The sequence below is a fragment of the Schistosoma mansoni genome (assembly GCF_000237925.1).
Source record: "Schistosoma mansoni, WGS project CABG00000000 data, supercontig 0166, strain Puerto Rico, whole genome shotgun sequence".
Taxonomy (NCBI): domain Eukaryota; kingdom Metazoa; phylum Platyhelminthes; class Trematoda; order Strigeidida; family Schistosomatidae; genus Schistosoma; species Schistosoma mansoni.
The window spans coordinates 531,928-553,363 of NW_017386054.1; the positions used below are offsets into that span (position 1 = coordinate 531,928).

General features: G+C 42.2%; 1 protein-coding gene across 1 annotated transcript in view; it reads left to right on the forward strand.

The window, feature by feature from the left end:
• Smp_151140 (serine/threonine kinase) overlaps window positions 1-21,436 on the forward strand; it is a gene marked incomplete at both ends in the record, with an annotated part of 104,597 nt that extends 83,161 nt beyond the window's left edge. The window contains one exon of the mRNA XM_018797464.1: window positions 21,323-21,436. Coding sequence (XP_018646797.1) covers window positions 21,323-21,436 — 114 coding nt within the window. The remainder of the gene's footprint in view (window positions 1-21,322) is intronic.

Sequence of the window (21,436 nt, forward strand, 5' to 3'; positions counted from 1 at the left end):
GATGATGCATGGAAAAGGTTTAAGTCTACGTTCGAATCCGTAACTCAACCGTTTATCCCATGGTCAGCACGTAAGTTATCATATTGCCCTCCATGGATTAATAAGGAAACCCGGAAGCTGTTGAAGCGTAGGAAACACTTCTGGGACTTATTCTTGTCAACAGGTCAGGCATCATTTAAGTGCGAATATAAAAAAATCCGGAATATATGTAAAAAGACCAGAGCTAAATCCCGCACGGCTTACGAACGACAGTTGGCATACGATAGCCGTACCTGTCCGAAGCGACTGTTTTCGTACGTTAAAAGGCGGACGAAACGTAGTGATGGTATCCCCTCATTACTGTTAAGCGAAAATTCAGCTTTATTGGCTGAATCTGATCTGGCGAAAGCGGAGACATTTGCTAACTATCTCAGTGAAGTCTACTCTACGTGTAGTGTTACAACTACTTGTCCCGTTGACAATGAGATACCAGCCATAGGACCTTTACACGTGACAGAGGATATAGTTCTTCCTTTGATAACTAACCTAAAACCTTGTAAGATACCGGGCCCCGATGGGTTACACCCACGTTTGCTGTCGTCGCTTGCGGACATTATCTCAAGACCGCTCACGATGCTCTTCAACATGTCCCTTTCACAGGCTCAACTACCTAGAGACTGGAAAGACGCCATAGTTAGTCCTATATTTAAGGATGGTCAGAGACGGATAGTATCTAACTACCGGCCTGTTAGCCTGACCAGTATAGTAGTTAAGTTACTTGAAAAATTAATTCGGGCTAAGCTACTGAGCCACATTGATTCGTACAATCTGTTAACTCCCGAGCAACATGGGTTTCGTAACAAGCATTCATGCTTGACTAACTTACTCATTGCGAGAGAGGATTGGACAGCTGCACTAGACAACGGCCAGTCTGTCGACGTGATATTTGTAGATTTTAGCAAAGCGTTTGATAAGGTTTCACACTTAGGTCTTATGCAAAAGCTCTCGAGCTTTGGTATAACAGGTGCTATACAGGAATGGATAGGAAGCTTCTTATGTGACCGCAGACAGAGAGTGAGAGTCAATGGAACGCTATCCGAATGGAAACCGGTCAAAAGTGGTGTACCCCAAGGCACCATCTTGGGCCCTTTACTTTTCCTTCTGTATATTAATGAACTACCTTTATTACTTAAGTCGTCGACGTTATTGTTTGCGGATGATGTTAAAATCTGGAGAACAATAAGAAATGAGACTGATCGTTGTTATCTACAAGCAGATTTAGACGAATTAGTTAGGTGGGCTCATGATTGGGGCCTGGAAGTTAATTCTAGGAAGAGCGTGTTCATGCACATCGGGCACGATATTAGTTACCATTATACCATTAATGGTACATCTCTGCCACGCGTTCATGCGCATAAAGACTTAGGAGTAATTATAAGTCACGACTTAAAAACTACAACGCACTGCAGTGCGGTTGCTTCCAAAGGCTATCGCGCGCTATGGTCGCTTCGCAGAGCATTTAAATGCTTCGACGAGGATATTTTTCGAATTTTATATCCCACCTATGTAAGGCCACACTTAGAATACTGTATCCAAGCAGCTAGCCCTTGTCTGATAAAGGATACTAAATCGCTTGAGCGTGTCCAGCGTGTAGGGACAAAATTAGTAAAGGGTCTTTCCAAACTCCCTTACGATGAGCGTTTAAAACGTCTAAATCTTTTCCCCTTATCTTATCGTAGGACGCGAGGTGACCTTATACTGGCATTTCGTATGAGGGCATATCAGGTGCAAATTTGTCATTAAGCAATTTGAAAACTGTAATCAAGTCGCCTCTGATTCTTCTATATGACAGCGGGAATAGGTTTAGCTTGGTCAGTCTAGTACCATACGGGAGCTTCGCTATTCCGGGAATCAGCCTAGTTGCTGTTCTCTGAACTCTTTCCAAGAGTTCACTGTCTTTTTTTAGGCAGGGGTTAGCTGCTTGTATACAGTACTCAAGGTTAGGGCGTACGAACACTGTATACAAAGTCAGAAACGTTTTAGCGTCAAGATGCCTAAAAGCCCTGCGTATGGACCATAAAGTCCTAAAACCTGTGGCGGCTATTGCACGGCAGTGTGCAGTAGTCTTTAAGTCTTGACTAACGATGACGCCTAAGTCATTGTGTGCCTGAACAATAGGTAACTCAGTGTTATTCATCGTGTATGTATCTGTACCCTGATGGCCAATATGCATCACAATACACTTGGAAGTGTTTATCGGCAATTGCCAGGTTTGGGACCATTCAGATAATCTCTCCAGGTCATTTTGAAGTTCTAAGCTATCGCCCTTGCTTTGTATCGCTCTCCATATCTTGACATCATCAGCATAGAGTAAGACCGATGACGATAGTAGACGAGGGAGATCATTTACGTACAGGAGGAATAACACTGGCCCCAAAACTGTACCTTGGGGGACTCCACTAAGCACAGTTTCCCAGCTAGACAACTTGGAGTTCACCCTTACTCTTTGTTGACGCCCAACTAGGAAGTCTTTTATCCACATCAATAGATTGCCTCCAATCCCGACATTCCTTAGCTTATATAACAGCCGGTTATGCGGAACTTTGTCGAAGGCTTTGCTGAAATCGATGTAAGCTACGTCTATAGGTAATTTTTGGTCCTTAAGAGCGCACCAGCTTTCACGAGCGACTAATAAGTTTGTGAGACAAGAGTAACCTGTTCTAAAACCATGCTGCTTTTCGGAGAGGATCCGGTTTTCATCGAGATACTTTAACAGTTCCTTCCGAATAATCTTTTCTAAGATTTTAACAACCACACTAGTTAGGCTAATTGGTCGGTAATTCTCAGGCTTATGTTTTGTACCTGTTTTGAAGACTGGACTTACTATGGCGTTCTTCCAGTCTTTTGGTAGACGACCCTGGGTTACGGATAGATTAAAACATACACTTAAAGGGTTCGCAACAAAGTTAGCTAATTCCTTTAGTAACCTAGGATGCAGTTCATCGGGTCCAGTGGATCTGCAGGCATGCAAGCTTAACTAGCAGACCAAAGACATCGAGTTCTTCAATGGTTACGCTGTCCAGTGCTTGTGTGGGGGGATTTTCATGGACTGGTGAGAAGGGTGTTTCTATGGTGTATACATCGCTAAAGTATTTAGAGAATACTTGAGCTTTGCCAAAGTCATCCTCCACTAGTGATGTGGCAGTACTGTCTCCCCATAATGAAGGAACATTTCTTCTTCTTTTTGTCCTTTGGTTTATATACGAATACAAGCGTTTAGGGCATTCTATGGATTCCCTTACGATTTTCTCTTCGTACAGCTTTCTGGCCTTACGGAGGGTCGAGGCACAGGTATTTCGAGCCTTTTGATACTGAGATTTTGCCTCGTCAGTCCCCAGTAACCTAAATCTGTCCCACATTTTCCTTCTTTTACGGAGAAGGATGCGAACCTCCCTACTGAACCACGGTGGGGAGTTTCTCGTTCTCTTAGGTGTAGTCCAAGGGATGTGGGGGGCGGTAACTTCTAAGTATAAATTCCGGAATATATCCCAAGCCGTTTCGATTGATGACTCTGGATCTAATTTCCAATCTACTAATGATGCTGATTTCATGATGTCTGCTATGTTTGCTTTCCAGACGTTAGGTCTGGATTGAGCTGAAGCGTACTCGTGATCGACAGTTATATGGAAGTCAAAGCTTAAAACTGCATGATCACTTTTGCCTAGGGGTGGCATGTAATCCAGGTTTGCAACATCATCCTCATAATGAGTCAATATAAGATCTAGTAAGGATGATGCAGAACCCGGGTCGTACCTAGTTGCTTCCTTCACGTGTTGCACTAGGGCACATGTGATTACCGCATCAACTAGTTCCTGTTCGAAGGAATTTGCTGACGATTCAGTCCGCAGATTTACCCAGTCCACCATGGGTGCATTGAAGTCCCCTAAGATTAGACATCGATCACTTCGTGATAAAGTGTTGAGACTGCTTAGCAGGACCTCGTTTACCTCACAGCTTGGACTGCGATAGATCAAACTAAGTAGCAACTCTTGTCCCCTGCATTTCAGGCGGCAGCTAACTAATTCATACGTCCCACTCTCATGGGATACACTGTCGATAATGGTGAATGGGATAGCATTCCTAATGAATAGAGCTACTCCCCCTCCTTTACGCGTTTGTGTTCTGTCGGCCCTTACTAATGTAAAACCCTCGAAATCAAGTTCCCTACTATCTATAGACGGCGTCAGCCATGTTTCTGTGACTGCGATTATGTCTGGCCTAGTTGAGTCAATCTGTACACCTAGTTCCGGTAGCTTATTTAGTAAGCTCCGGGCGTTGGTATAACAGATCCGAAGCCTATTTAGGTGGCCTCGTGCTTCACCCAGAGTGGCTTCGGCATCATCCTCTGTCGAAGCCTCACAACCCGAAAATTTACAATTTTCAGGTCTTTTTCGCCAGCGTCTAATCTGAGCTGTAGTTCCTTTTCGGCTTCCCGTCTTTTTACACGGTCCGCCAACGGTAAGTCCTTACGGAGAAAAACTCCTGAACCCTTTAATTTGTGTCCATTTTCTAAGATTAAGTCGCGTTCGTTTGAGGATTTGAAAACGACTTTGAGTAGTCTAGATTGATTTGGTTTCAGATGCGCTAGATTTCCTAGTCTATACACCTTTAGCAAGGTGACTCCGGGGATGTTTTTGGGCATAACTTGGTTGAGTAGTTGTTTTATCAACACAATGTCATGCTCAAAACGAGCTTTCGGTTCTAAGCTGTCACTCTCCTTGACTCTATGGAGAATGACTGATCTGTCGCTGTGATCAGACCTCGGCTTGTCGACCCTTTTGGTGGGGGTATGATTTCCTTTTACGTCATTTTGGCGTTTTTTTCTTACGACCCGTACCCAATCGCCAACGTTCTTTGGAGTGGTAACCACAGTCGCGTCAGGCGTACTGTGGGATTCCGGAAGGTTCAGGACGACTTGGGAGGTTGGGTCATCTTTCGCGCTGGAAACCGATCGAGCCTTGCGGTTTCGGTTTCCGGAAATTCCCTTCTGGGCACCATTTTTGATACGAGGGACAGAAGAGACTTTTTTGCGCGAGTTTCTGGTTGTGTTAGACCTCTTTGGAGGATGTTCTTCCTCCTTTGTAGAGTGTGGGTCGGCATTTTTTGGACTCACGTGGGCCTGCCTTGTGTCAATCTGCGTGTCGACAGATTGAGTTCTGACTGATGTATCCCGACCGCGCTTGCCGAGACACTTTTTTGCGGCATTTACTATTGAGATGGCCTCGGTTAGCAGGCTATTTGCATCCAAACAGCACTGTTGACATAGCCATACGCACCCATTTTTACTGAACCGCTTGAAAGCTGCAGGTGTTAGATTTGTGCAAACTTCGTGGTACCAACCTTTGCACTCATCGCACTGCATGCCGCTATCAACAGGATATCGACATCCTGGGCGGTGGCAAATGCTTTTGTTGCATCTTCCAGTCATTTTAGGATGCGAAAGTGAGTGTTGACTATAAGTAGAAAAAAACTATAAATAGTTAGGACTAAAGTACTAACAGACACAATAGAAAAAACAAAGGTACTCTGGAGTACCGACGATAAAACTATTTAGGATACCAAAAATGATACTCTAATAGAATACTTTAACTGAAATAAATTCAATCAAAGTATAAAAACAGTAGTCTTGATACGTTAATAACGATCAAAACAATAGAATTTACTCAACGAGGAAAAATACCACTGTCCTTTTTTCAAATGTAAATGAACTTATTATCGGTGCATTTATACATGAACCTGCTCCAAGCTACAATGCCCAGGTTATCGCTTACCTTAGAATAAACTGGAATACCAGTAGTTGTCAGTCATATAACGGTAAATTCTCCGCAACCATCAACAAGCACATCTGGTAACAGTGGGTTCGTACCTCAACAAGGGATAATAATATATTTGATCTAATGTTTAGTAGATATGTCATCCAACTATCTGTACAAATATACAATGAATTTGAAAGCAGTAACCATAGAATTGTGGTCTATGCTCTCCTTATCTATTCCTCTTATAACCGAACTATACAAAAACCCGTCATTATAGAGTCTATAAGCATGCTGACTGCGACCTCCAGTGCTCACTGGTTAAATTCTCAGACCGCGATATATTTTTCTCATGGAATAGTTTCGTGGATGCCATCAACACATTCTGTATGATCACTGGCTCTTGTTTAGATTCCTGTGCTTCTCTTAAAAAGTCGCTAGTAAACCTGGTGACATTTTCATGCCAGTTAAATATCGCAATAAATTAGGACGTTTGCAGAAACGTTATTTCAAGTCAAACGATTTAACAAAAGTTGCACAAATAACTATAAGTGTTGGTCAAATGAAAGAGAAACAGGTTAAAAGTCATTAATGAGGAGTTTTTGGTGCTTAATGATGGCTCAAATGTACAAAACTTAATTCTCCTCTTCAATAAACGCGTCAAAGCAACTCAAAATACAGATATATCATGCATCCTAAATAAAAGCACCTTTATAAGCGACTTTAAAACTACTACATATCTTTTCAGTGGTACTTTTGCGAGCAATAATTAATACCTGAACGACGCTGTTTCAAAAGTCATGTATGTGACTAGTAACTTAATAAAATCTATTTCCTTCAAATACCTAGGGATTATTAAAGCTATAAATTCCCTTGAAGTTTTAAGTGGTGATGAAGTAAACGGGATTTTATCTATTTTCTACAAATATGGTGGGCCAGATATCCTACTTCTTTTTCTAAAGCTGTTTACTCTGTAGTGGATGTCGAGTCGTGGACGGACTATGATCACCACTACTATTCGATTACGCATCCAAAAACGACTTGGTTCCCTTGATAGCCCGCAAATCAGAAGGCTTTACTAGTCCAGATCAAGTATATTTATTGGCGATCTCGTGGTATCGAAATAATACCGAGACGTGCCAAAGAGTACAAGCGAATAAGCAGTGCGTGAGCAAGCTCGAACCAAACAAGGCGGGTAGCGGAACAAGAAGTGAAACTGATACAGTTAAACAAATACAGTAAAACAATCTCTGGTACAATTGGTTACAATAATAATAATTGTTTCTGTTATTCCAATCGTGTTCTTATCGAGACTGGCCGGTCACTACAGGAGCCCCCCGCTAGAAAGGGTTTACGCTTTCGATACGTAGCGGTTTCGTTCGTGGGACTGATCACGAAACGTGCCATTGTAGGACGAAGGCGTTGGCAGAACAGGGAGTGATCGTTGATCCTCGAGTTGCCACCAAAAGTCTTTGACGTAGAACGGTACCAGAAGGAACGTACTGTATTGATTGCTTGGATTAGCATGCTACACCAGAGTGGTTTGTATCCAGAATCTGAAGGTTGCGTTCGTAGAGGTCCGGACCAGAAACGCTGCAGACGTAGGACGAAACCAGATTGAGCCAAGGAACCAGATGCGACCAGGATAACCACGTTCGGGACCAAATGTATATCATACGTATTTGGAGTCAGAGAGATCGACTGAGTGCGTTGACTATAGCGTGGGTGATCAGGCCAGCTTTCGCCAAGATTGACTAAAGTCGACGATACCAGAACAGCGATGGTCAGAGGCGTAGGCTCGTGGTAAACAAAAAAATGAAAGAAAAAGAGAAAAGTATAGCTTACGTGTGGTATAGGAGTAGATTCCTATACTGTATCCGTAGTTGGTTATGAGGTTAGTCGAGAAAGCGTACGGGTAAGCGTACTCGGCGACCGCAACGTGAGACGGTAGTCTCGTTCGAACCTCGTGAGCCTGCAATCTCATCCGCAGTCAAGGGCGGTGTGGTCTGCAGGTCTGGACGTGAGACGGAAGTCTTGTCCGTAGACGGGGCAGATGACACGTGCTGTTGACTGGGACGTGAGAATGAGGTCTCAGGTGCATCTAGCGTGGGATCCGAAGTAGATGTAGAAATCCCGCTAGAAGCTCTGATAGGTCCAACATTGGGTCTCGGCTTATCAGGTATAGCACTGTCGTCGACGTGTGCTGGCTTGAGACGATCAATGCTGACTGTTTCGATGCGGCCACGTCGATCAACCTTGAAGGTCTTTTCGTGACGGGAAATCACGTGAAAAGGTCCTTCGTAAGGCTGTTGTAGAGGTTTGCGTACCGAATCTACTCGTATGAAAACATGTGAACAGGTAGATAACTCTCGAGGGAGAGCGACCTGTCGATGTTGTATACGAGTTGACACCGGAGTCAGTGTTCGCATGAATGCAGACAGTCGTTGGACGTAGTCTGATTCGCCGAACTTAGTGCTGCTCCGCGGTGTGAAAAATTCCCCAGGCAGACGCAATGTCGTGCCGTAAACAAGTTCAGCGTCGGAACATTGGATATCTGCCTTTAGACTCGTTCTGATTCCCAGGAGGACGAGCGGTAGGGTTTCGTACCAATTGTCGTTTTTGTGTGCTCGAAGAGCACTTTTAAGTTGGCGATGAAACCGTTCAACTAAACCGTTTGATGCTGGATGGTAGGCGGTAGTGCGTATGCGTTCCGTACCAAGCAGCCGTGTTAGTGAGGAGAATAATGCGGACTCAAATTGTTGTCCTCGGTCAGTCGTGACAGTCGAGGGACAACCGTACATAGCTATCCATCGTTCTACGAAGCGGTGAGCGACTGTCTCCGCCGTAATAGACGTGATGGGAATAGCTTCGGGCCATCTTTTGAAACGATCAATGCACGTGAGTATGTGATCATACCCGTGCGATGGTGGTAATGGTCCTACAATGTCTATGTGAACGTGATCGAAGCGAGCATCAGGCGTAGCGAAAGTGCCAATAGGGGCAGCTACGTGCCTGTGCACTTTTGATCGTTGACATTGTAAACATTGTTTTACCCACATACGGACATCTTTATTCATGGACGGCCAGACGTATCGTGCAGCGATGAGGCGTAGTGTGGCTGCGATACCAGGATGAGATAAACCATGAAGGGCATCAAAAATGAGACGGCGATAAGCGGAGGGTACGATGGGTCGAGGGAGGCCCGTGGAAGTATCGCATAGGATAGTACCTGAGCTAGTAGCTAGGGGTACTTCCCGGCACTGAAGGGACGTAGACTGTTGTGCTTCCGTGCATGAAGTATCGTTTGATTGGGCGGCGGCCATAGCAGGTAGATCGAGCACTGGCAAAGTAACTGCATTCAGTTGGATACGTGATAAAGCATCAGCAACACAGTTCGACTCGCCTTTGACGTGACGAAGGTCTGTCGTGAACTGAGAGATATAGTCCAAATGTCTGCACTCTCGTGGTGAGTAGCGGTCAGACTTGGTATGCAGAGCATACGTTAAGGGCTTATGGTCGGTGAATAAGATGAACTTACGACCTTCTACAGCGTGCCGGAAATGTTTGATGGCGCAGTAGGCTGCTAGCAGTTCGCGACCAAAAGCGCTATATCTCGTCTCCGTGGGAGTGAAGCGTCGTGAGAAAAATTCGAGGGGCTGCCAACTACCGGAGATATTCTGTTGCATAACGGCTCCTATGGCGAAATCCGATGCATCAACCGCTATACTAAGCGTGGCTGGTGGGTCAGGATGCACGAGAAGTGTGGCTTGAGCTAGGGCCGTTTTGATATCTGAAAATGCAGTACGTGCGGCGTCGTTCCATTCCAGTTTGCGTGGATTACCGCGAAGTAAATCGGTTAACGGTCGTAACTGTTCTGCCGCGTGCGAAATGAAGCGTCGGTAGTTGACCAAACCGAGAAATGCCTTCAGTTCCTTGAGTGTGGACGGTACAGTGTACTCCATTATAGTACGTACTTTATCCTCACAAGGTAGAATACCCTCATGCTTAATAACATGACCTAAGAATTTTATTTCCTTCTTCCCGAGTTCACACTTGTCGGGGTTGACTATTATTCCATTATCCGAAAGGCGCTGGAATAGTAGCGTCAGGTGTTGATAATGTTCATCTACGTTTGATGATGCGATTAGCAGGTCATCAATATAGACGTGAACAAAATCTAGGTCTCGTACAATGCTATCGATAAACCTTTGGAAAGTTTGAGCAGCATTCCGTAATCCAAATGGCATTCGTAGGAACTCAAATAAACCGAAAGGAGTCGTGATAGCAGTTTTCTCTATATCTTCAAGAGCGACTGGGATCTGGTGATATGCTCGTACCAGATCGATCTTGGAAAAAATTGTCGTGCCCTTGAGTAATGCCGTGATGTCATGTATGTGGGGGATGGGATAGCTATCGAAACGTGTAGCTGTGTTTAACGCTCGGTAGTCTCCGCATGGTCTCCAACTAACCCCATCCTTTTTTTGAACCATGTGGAGAGGTGAGGCCCAAGGACTGTGAGAAGGACGAATAATACCAGTAGCTAGTAAATTGTCAAACTCACGTTTAGCGAAAGCTAATTTGTCCGGTGCCAGTCGGCGAGGTCTTGCCGTGACTGGTGGTCCGCGGGTGACTATGTGGTGTACCACACGATTGGTCACCGATGGAGTCTCCTCGAGAGGATTAGTTAATTTGGGGAATTTCTGAAATAAAGCGTGGAATAAATCGTCACGCGAATGAAATACACCTGTGATTCGGTACGCGTTTGTGTGGGCTTTAGAGCCCATAAAGTTGCTGTTCGACGAAGTATCAATTAGCTGCAGCCTACGTGAATCGACTAGCAATTCATAGTGCTGTAGGAAATCGATACCGAGTATAGCTGTGGGAACATCGGCAATGATGAACGTCCACAGATACTGTCGTCGGTTGCTCAGGTTGACCGTAAGTTGTCGTGTACCATAGGTGGGAATGACTGAGCCATTCGCAGCGCGTAGTCGAAGCATAGTGGCTTGAGACTTACTGTTACCGATAGGTACGACAGAAACTTGGGCACCCGTATCCACAAGGTACCTAGCGTTGGTGCGATAATCGTGCACGTAAAATAAACGGCCAACCTGAGGTGAAGTGCCGGCGAGTACGGCCGCATTTACTCGCCGGCTGAGGAGTTTCCCGCCTTGTATGAGCAGGGAGCTCGACAATGACGGGCACCGGCTCCGAAAGCACGGTGAAACCAGCACCAACCTGGACTCGCTTCCGAAACCGCCTTCTGGCGTGGCTTGGAAGATGCCCGCTTGGGGCGAGTCGTTACGGCCTTACGAGATTGTGACCTGGGTCGGGGGACGTAGGGGGCTGGCACATTTGAGCGGTCTCGGAAACTGAGACGAATATGGATACATCTGTCCCTATCCCCATGAGCCGGAGGTCGTCTAGCATCGAGATCAACGTTAAAACGGGAAGTACTAGCAACCAAATAGTCGTCTTTGGTGTTAACTCGTGCTAGAATTTTGTCTGCTATGAGGGCCACCTTGTTGAGCGGGGTGTCCTCGAGCAGAGCCGTAAGGGTTGGCTGGATACTGACTGGTAAGGCTTCGAGCCACAACTCTTTGACTATCTCAGGGTCAGCTGTCATGTTTCCTGCAAGGGATTGCAGGCGCGTGAGGTGGTGGCTCGGCTTAGCATCACCCATAGGGTGACGTGCTAATAGTGTCCTCAATCGTTCCTCTCTTGATGGGAGGAAATGTCGAAGGATGGCATCCTTAAGACGGTCATAAACGTTCGGAACGTTCGGATTGAGGACAACCTCACGGACAGCGGTTAGGTGATCCCCGGGCAATGATTCCAAAGCGTAGGCGTACTTCTGCCTTTGATTGGTTATGCGGCGGATCTCAAATTGAGATTCCAGTGCCGCGAACCAGACTTCTGGATCATGAGGGATGAAAGGAACCGGTCGAAAACTGATAACCTGTATCTCGGAGTCTACCAAATTTATGTTATTCTTATCGTTATCTACCATATTAAGTTGCCAAAATATTATATATCGAAAAATATCAATACGAATATATGCAACAGATGTGGATAGATAAATAGACTCACCGGATTGATCTGGTTTGGAGAATTGGCCAAGTTTGACTTGTGCTCGATGGATTGGGTTACCAGCTGTATTGCGTGTTCCAAATACGGCTCACCAGTTGTAGTGGATGTCGAGTCGTGGACGGACTATGATCACCACTACTATTCGATTACGCATCCAAAAACGACTTGGTTCCCTTGATAGCCCGCAAATCAGAAGGCTTTACTAGTCCAGATCAAGTATATTTATTGGCGATCTCGTGGTATCGAAATAATACCGAGACGTGCCAAAGAGTACAAGCGAATAAGCAGTGCGTGAGCAAGCTCGAACCAAACAAGGCGGATAGCGGAACAAGAAGTGAAACTGATACAGTTAAACAAATACAGTAAAACAATCTCTGGTACAACTGGTTACAATAATAATAATTGTTTCTGTTATTCCAATCGTGTTCTTATCGAGACTGGCCGGTTACTACAACTCTATCTGGAAACAGGTCTTACCCTTAATCTGATACACAGTAATATTTATATACGAAATTATTAAACCAATCAAGACAGTTTATGAACTGAACATAATAAATGAAAACCACAAACTGGTAGTATGATGACGGGTGTACTAATTGTGATAAGAATAATAAAGGCTTGATTCAATGTTGCGTAATGGGAAATAGGTCAATTATCAGAAAAAGATATACGCTGAAATAAAATTCATAAAAATTCCAAGATCATGTAATAACAACTGTTCATATAATTGGACTGTGAAACGTATATTTGAGGAAAAAAATTGTAGGAAGGGTGTGAAGAAAAATAATGAATAAAGAGTATGGAAAATAAATTCCTTTATTAAGGCCAAGGGAGGATAAGGGTGTTACAAATTTCTTATGAACACAAAGGCTTGGGTTGTTGGCTTGAATTCCTTTAGCTTCTGCTATGTGCAAGAGACGAGATAGAACCCCATAAGGAAAACAAGTAGAAATACGATAAATAACTTTAAATGACTTATTTCTGTCTACTATATGACCGCTATCGATCAAAAGTGAAAGGACCGAGTTGTGTATTGTCTTAACAGTACTTTTTCCTAACCACGAAGGGAGGTGTTCACTAAATCTTTGGTTCAGTTGTCTGGTTGTGCGCCCAATATGGCTTTCTTGACAGGAGCGGCTGAATTCTTAGGTACACATAGAGGTGGCATAACCAGGTAACTTATCCTTTAGTTGAGGAATCACCATAGATCGGGTCGAGTACGATAGACAGAGATCGGCCGCATTGAACGTTCTCTTCACTGCTTTAGTGAGCCTATCACGTAGTACATCGCCAGCTACATCTCCGTTGAACTGAAGCTTCAGGAAGAGAGGTTTTTTACTAGCTGTTGATATCGCTATTTTCTTGCTTGTTATACGCAACTGTTTCTTCAGATAAACTTGTAGATAACCAATTTCAATCAACATATTATATATGAGCTCTAACTACCTTAAATTATAAGTCCAGATGCATTAAACTTGGACTCGACTCTTTATGGAAGAGGAGACTCTAACTAAGTCTAATCTTTTTACTTCAAAACACTTAATAAACTACCCTTTACATTCAGTAAAGTAATTCAATATGCAGAAACGACTAGTTACAGCATCGGTAACTCCTTGTCATTAGTGAAACAAACCAATTCTAAATCATCTCTCTATATGATTTACATTTATCAGTCAATTCCCTAGTCTCTGGAATAATTTACCACACTCGTATATCTTATTCCACAAGTGAGATTGTAGGAAATTTGAAAGTTCAGACGCTTTTACTACTGAATTTCCTAGATAAACCTCCTTACTCTCTGTTACTTCACACTAACATCGTCCCTTGTAACTTAAACCAATTTGAATAACATCTAACACGAACAGTACATAGTTAAATAACCTGGCACATATATTATGGTAGACCTGACTGGTCTATCGTAGTAATTATTGCTAAATGTGGATGGTTATGCTTCGGTGATACATCACTCAACCTCGATCTTACCATAAACGGTGGAGTGTTATCTAGGTTACACACAGCAGTAGATCTAGGACTTAGGTACTCTGACGACTTGTCGTTTACTGAACAGATAATGAAACAAACGTCCAAGTCTCAACGCCTTATAGGTTACATAACTCGAAACCTTCATAAAAGCGAATCTCGTATTCTAATGTACAAAGTCTGTGTTCGACCACTCCTCGAATACTGCGCGTTTCTCCTTAGTAGCACGCGCATAAAGGATAAATTAAGACTGGAATCAGTACAGAGACGATTTGCACTTCGCACTCTTGGAACTGATAGTGTCTTGACATACAGTTCTCGGTGTAGTAAACTAGGGCCTGACCCTTTATGGGAGAGGAGACTCAAACTTAACCTCATCTTCTTTTTCAAAATACTAAACAAACTATCCTTCACATCCAGCCAGGCGATTCAATATGCTAAAGCCTCACATTACGACATTCGTAACTCCTTGTCTTTAGCGAAACAAACATATTCTAGATCTTCTCTCCATATGAATTACTTTACCTGTAAGTTTTCTAGGCTGTGGAATAATCTACCACAAACTATCCGTACGTTAAACTCTCTCCCATTGTTTGTTCGCTCCATTAATGCCTATTGCTCCCCTGAAAATGCATTAAATGCTCTAGCGTCTGTAAGTGTATCTTACTCCACAAGTGAGATTATCGGAACTTTAAGTGTTTAACCTCTTACTTGCTATAATTGTTTTGTTGTTCCGTGCTCTTTGCTTTTATCTTACTTTCTCTAGTCGTAGATAATTGTCAATAACTCGCTCTGGCACTGGAAATAACCTTACAGAACAACGTTCATAAATCATCAGGCTATCCACTTAAGAAAAAATGAAAAGTTCCCTGGTGTTGCATTGGCTTGCCGTGATGTATGCCATATATAAACTACTTATCAATTACTAAACAAGCAAACATAAAACTTTCTTATATTTCATGTTTGTTCTCTACATTAAATGTTGCTTTTTATATCAATCTGATCATGCCTGTAAACTGGTGTGAATTCTGTAAATATTATTTTCAGAATATATTATTATTATTTTGTCCTTCTGTGCCTTCTTCTTCCTTTTTGCCCTCCTTAGTTGTTGGTGTTTATAATCAACTCGTTATGGTGCAGAAAATGACCTTAAATGCATCGTTCACACATCAACAGGATGCCCACATAAAAGAAACGAAAAGTTCCTGGCCGATTCATTTCATTGCAGTAATACATGTCATAAATGTACTACCTAAACATTTCTTGAAATAGTAAACTTGAAATAATCTTACATCACATGTTTGTCACTATTTATGCCCAGCTGATCATGCCTGTAGACTGGCGTGAATTCTGTGATTATTATTATTATCAGAATATATATTATCTGACAAGCCTGAAAGCTGACTAGGAGGAATAATATATTTGATTTAATATTTACAATCAACATCGACCAAATCTCAGTACATTCAGTCAAGAGTTTTCCATGTGTTATCACTGAGTCGTATTTAGTATCATTCATTCCTCAAACACTGTACCGTCGAACTCTTAAACTGCAACAATGTATCAGAGCAGACAGTTTGATGAACACTGCTTCAGTTGTCGACCATGTCATTTATGGTGCCTATAGGGCCCAAAATACTCTTAAAACTCTTATAAGGAAGTTGAGGAAATTAGAGTACCGCCGTCACAAGCACTATGGATTGTATGTGCTTCAGAGCATACATAACTTCGTTGGTATAAATCATTCGTTCCGGTGTAGATATCTTATAGCTATGGAGAATAGAAATCTAGGTAGCAAAACTATAGACTTATAAACACTTCGGCTATTCAAAACTCGTATGAAATCAAATTTTTTGACATCCATGCAATCTAGAATGGTATAAAATCATCCACGAACAGCCAATATTAATTTTACATCCGGCAGGCCTAATTAGCTTCAGTAATTTGAAGCATTTAAATTACAGTATAAACTATTAATCCCAACAATAACGCAATTTAATCAAAAAGTATTAGATGATCACGAACGAATGTACTGTATTTGGAATTCAAAATCAAAACAGTCATCAATGCAAAGAAATCATTGGTTCATATAAACACCACACTAACCCATCTCAACATGAATTTATGACTCGACTAATGCTCCACAACGCACTTGAAATTTTCCAATAACCTAAATCCGTTTCTGTACTAATACTTACTGAAACACCTCAACAGTGTTTATGAATTGGGTTTGAGGAACCTCAATAGTTTGGACTTTTCCGAACATATGGCATCACAAGTATCCAAAACAAGAAAGCTCATTGGACTTGATTTCATAGGTATTGTAGTTTGGCAGCACTTTACCAATAACACCTTCCATAATTGAATCGCGCCCACCCAGTGAAATCAAAAGTCAGAAGCGAGAAGGTTTGAAGATATATTTGATGGGTTATCAATATGTCGAGGAGTGACTGTGTTATATGCCGATAACAATAGTGAATGGTAACTTAGGGATCCATTTGTAGACCAATATTGTGCATATATTTTTATCCTATATTTGCTAAATAACTAAACTATTCATATCCATGTTACCCTTATCATAAGCTTTATTTTGACCTATGAATTATTATTATACGATTTACCATTCCTGAGTTATCCCTAGTTTATTAATTACTGCCTCCCGCATTCACAGCCACATTTGGCTAAATCTTGTACAAATGTTATTTTCTATTTTATTGGTACGATGTGGTTAGTCTGTTTGATATATAAACTCAGTATGTTTGAAATACAATGATTCATACCGCAGAGGCTGTTATTGGTATTCTGGACCTAACTGGCTGGACTAGGCAGAAAGCAGGACCGATAAGCACTCTAGACTGCTCGTACGGTCTTCCTGTGTCACTGTTTCAATCGATAAGTCGCTGATCCCTGATTGGCGGTTTTATCACGTCATACATTAACTGGGCATCCACTCGGCCACAAACCGTGATCTGGTGCGGATGCATGACCGAGCGCCTCCAGTTAAATGAGTCCATTAAAACTAATGTGGTCAGCATCCAATGCCGAACACTTACAGAGCTATTGATTTTCGGGATTTATTTACAGCTACAGATTCATAATGATCAATTACAATAATATAGGACCTGTGTTATTATCATTCTGCAAAAACGTATCACACAGTTTCCTAAATATGGTATTATAGTTTACAGCAATCGCAGGTATAATATCTTGATGAAAACTGAAGGTTTTCAAAGAAGATTGACCAAAGCTGTTTTGTGCTGTTCCGACAATCTCAAGTTCGAACGTCTCTAGATCAGGCACATTAAAAAACTTTGTTATTAACTGCAGGCTTTCGAATGGAATTCCTTACTCTTTGGCCCCCCTCTTCGCACTCTATCATATAATCCCAAAGCTTCCACAATAAAGGAATATTCTTTCTATTCCAAGGACCTACGCAAACTAACGTCGGAATCTCTCTGTTATTCACCATTCGACCATGCGAAACACTCTCACAAAGCCTTCGTCGCAGTAAAACTGAAACCCAGTTGAAGTCTCCTGGATAACTTTCTTTTCGAAAGTGGCATGTGTCGCCTATCAGATATAAGTGCGAATACCAATGATTTATCCAAACATAATCCAATATCTATTTAACTGGCTGTGAAACAAGGTAGAATTTGTATGGCCGAAGAAATGCAAGTGAGCCCTGGCCAAATCATTACGAATCACAGAATATCAAACAATTCATGACCCTCGCCAAGGTCAGGAACAACCACTGTGCATCAATTAATTGCACGCCATGGACTGGGTGTTGCATCGTGTTCCCTGTACTAATATATTACTGTGATATCATCGTTTGTAATGTACGGTCACTAAGACAACCATAGTACCTGTGTACGAAGAAAGGTTAATCAATGTAAGGTACTGGAAGTGGGGTATACCAACGCTAGCCGGCTGGTCAGAATCACTTGACACAGTTTATACATGTTGGTGATCTACAAGCCTTTGACATTTTATTTGTCCACTTGTGTATACATTTATTATTATCAAAATAATTGACCCACTGACACTTTCTTTCCGTCTTTTTTCTTCTGTCTCGTTTTCTTCTACATGAATTTTATTACTAACCACCTAGAGTTATAATAATACCAGAGCGCGACTAAGATAATCGCCGACGGATACTAGAAGTTGGTAGCGTCAGGTTTTGACTATGTAACACGCATAATTATCAGTCTTCAGTAAAAAGAGTAGTAGAACGGTGGACCTATGTTAATCCTTACAGCTTGTCTTCAAGTAAACAAACAGCTTATCCATGAGAATGTCCACTGATAGGGCTGATACCACTTGTTCGGGTAAGGTGTCCCAGTCGATGACTGCTTAATGAGAAAAACGGAATCGCACTCTGAATTTATTAGATTTTCGTTCTATGGCCTCAGAGATGATTAGCTCTGGGGAGAGCAAAAATATAGGACATATTGAAACAGAAATCGTTACGGAATAATTGCATTTCCGAAAAAACCATGTGATATCTTCGTGATAATTCTGTCTACGAATAATAACGATACACGCCGACATTAGAATTAACAACCGAAGTCGAAACAGGCTCACCTAGTAACTGGAATCACACTTGATCAAAATGTGTGTACTTAAATCATTAGTGTCTAAAGTTCAAACCATAGATTTTCCAACATCCTTTACTACAATCTCCGAAAATGGTCAAGGACCATCGCCAGGACAATATTCGAGTTGTAAAGACTCTGAACACTCCATATTTGAACGAGCAATCCTATCCTTTATTTATTGTGATGGAGTCTCTTAGGTTACATAACTTTTGACATTTGTGTACTGCATCAAACATGTGTCTACTTTCCTCTCTAGTTGATGGAACATTGTAGTAACAATGGAATCGAAGAGAGATAAAACGGTGAATATTATCCTCCTCCTGGTCAGAAGTTTTTCCTCTGGGTCGAATTGAAATTAAAAACATCATGTAGGATATTCCACTCAATCTCAATGGCTTGATGGGTGAAATATTGATTCAAAGGCATACCAACCATCGGGTTTCAGAAGAACTCTCGCCAGTTCTGATCAATTTACTCTCTTTTGAACTTGAGATAACCTTAAGCCACCAATTCGTTCTATTGAACCACAAATTTTTTCACATCTTTGTTGTCGGAAAAGATACTAGGCAGTCATCCATATTGCTAAATTGGCTCTAACCCCGGTGTCACTTAACTTAGATAACGGGTGGTTGTGAGGAACTTTATCAAGAGCCTTGCTGAAGTCAGTGTAAGCCACATCTGAGGGTAGCTTTTGATCTTTAAGCGTGCACTAAATTTCACGGGCTACTAATAATTTTGTGAGACATGAATAACCTGTTCTAATGCCGTAATACTTTCTCCAATTGGGGTTACTGACAGATTAAAACATATGTTTAGAGGATTTGCGGCAAAATTTGTTAATTCCTTTGGTAACCCAGGAAGCCTTTCATGAGGTTCCATGGATTCGGCTATATCAAGCCTATTTAGCAGATCAAAGACATCGAGTTATTTAGTGGCCACAATGTCCAGTGTGTGTATATAGGATGGTTTGTATGAACTGAGGTAGAGAGGAATTTCTGCGGCGTATACATTGTTGGAGTAACTTGAGAATACGTGAGCTTTGCCACAGTCGTGCTCCTCAAATGATGCAGTACTACTGTCTTCCCATAGTGCCAGAATATTTCCTCCTCCTCTTAGTCATTTGTTTTATGCACGAGTATTAGTTTCTAGGGTATTTTAAAGATTCCTTCGCAAGTTTTACTTCGAAAAACCTTCTGGACTTGCAAAGGGTCGAGGCACAAATATTTTGAGCTTCCCAACATTGAAATTTTGTCTCTTCAGTACCCTGTGACCTAAATTTCTCCCACATTCTTCTCCTTGTAGGGAGGAGGGTGCGAACCTCTTTATTGAACCACCGTGGCGAGTTTCTCTGTCCCCTTGATGTAGTCTAAGAGATGTACGATTCGGTGACTTTTAAGTGAAAATTTCTGAATACACCGCAAGCTGCTTCAGTGGCGGATTCTGGTTCTAATGACCAACTTACTGAGGATACTGTGTGCACAGTATCTCGTATATTTGCTTTCCAAACGTTTGGTCTAGCTTTAGCTGACACATGCTCGTTATCGACAGCTATATGAAAATCAAGGACCAGAAATTCATATTCAATTTTACCTAGAGGTGGCATACAATGAAGGTTTGTGGTATCATCCTTGCAATGCCTTAATATGAAATGCAGCGCGGAGTCCGGGTCCTACCTAGTTGCTTCTTTTACGCGTTGCACTTGGGCACATGTGATAGCCGCGTCAAGTAGATCCTGTTCTAAAAAATTCTCTGAGAACTCAGTTCTCAGATTCTTCCAGTCTACCGTGGGTGCATTAAAGTCTCCTGGGATTAGACACCGACCACTTTGAGACCAAGTATTGAGACCGTCTGGCAACACCTCACCTACCTCACAGCCTGGAATGCGGTAGACCAAACCAATCAGCAGCTCTTGTCCCTTGCATTTCAACTAACCAGTTTACACGTCCTACTCCCATGTGATACACTGTCAATGATGGCAAATGGAATAGTATTCCTAATGAGTAGAGCTACTCCCCCTCCTTTACTGTTCTGGATTCTGTCGTCTCCTACCAATGTGAAACTTTAAAAATCAAGTTCCTTATGGTCTAAAGACTGCCTTAGTCAGCTTGGTAGAGTCAATCTGTACACCTAGTTCCGATCGCCTATCGAACAAGCTACAAGCATTTGTGTAACACGTCCAAAGACCATTTATATGACTTCGTGCTGCACACAGAGTGGCTTCGGCTACATTCTCCGTCGAAGCCTGATCACTCAGAAATTAGCAATTTAGGGTACTTCTCTCCAGCATCTAACTTCACTTTGAATTCTGTTGAGGCTTCTCTTTTAATATGATCTTTGAGCTTCAAGCTTTTTACGGGCAGATAATCCCGATCCACCTAGTTCGTGTCCATTATGTGGTATCAATTCTCTTTAGTTGGGAGATTTAAATACTACTTTTAGTTTGGCTGTGTTTCAAGTAATTTGGGCTACCTAGTCTATAAATCCTTAACAAGGAGACTCCGGAGATATTTCGAGGCATGAACTGGTTTACTAGCTCTTTTATCAACTCATGGTCATGCTCAAAACTAATTCTGGGTCCTGAGCTTTCCCTCTACTCGACTGTATTAAAGATATCTTACCTTTCATTATGATCAGTCTTTAATTTCCCGGCCACCATCTAAAGGACTGGCTTTCTTTTAGAATTATCAGGTCGTTCATTATTCAACTGTCATTGAGGCAGCAATCACAGTCGCCTTATACAAACTGTAAAATCTTAGTTGATTGCTGATGACTTGGTTGGTCGGGTTGTTGTTTTTCCCGCTGACATAGACCTAGCCATACAATTGGGTCTTCTAAGTGCCTCCTGCTCGTTGCCATTTGCAGGGTTGGGGGACAGAAGATACGTCGTTTCTTGAGCTTTTATTTCCGAAGGATTTCTTTGAGGACTGCCCTTCCTCTTTGGACCCATGTAAGTCAATCGACTCTGAGTTTATTTGA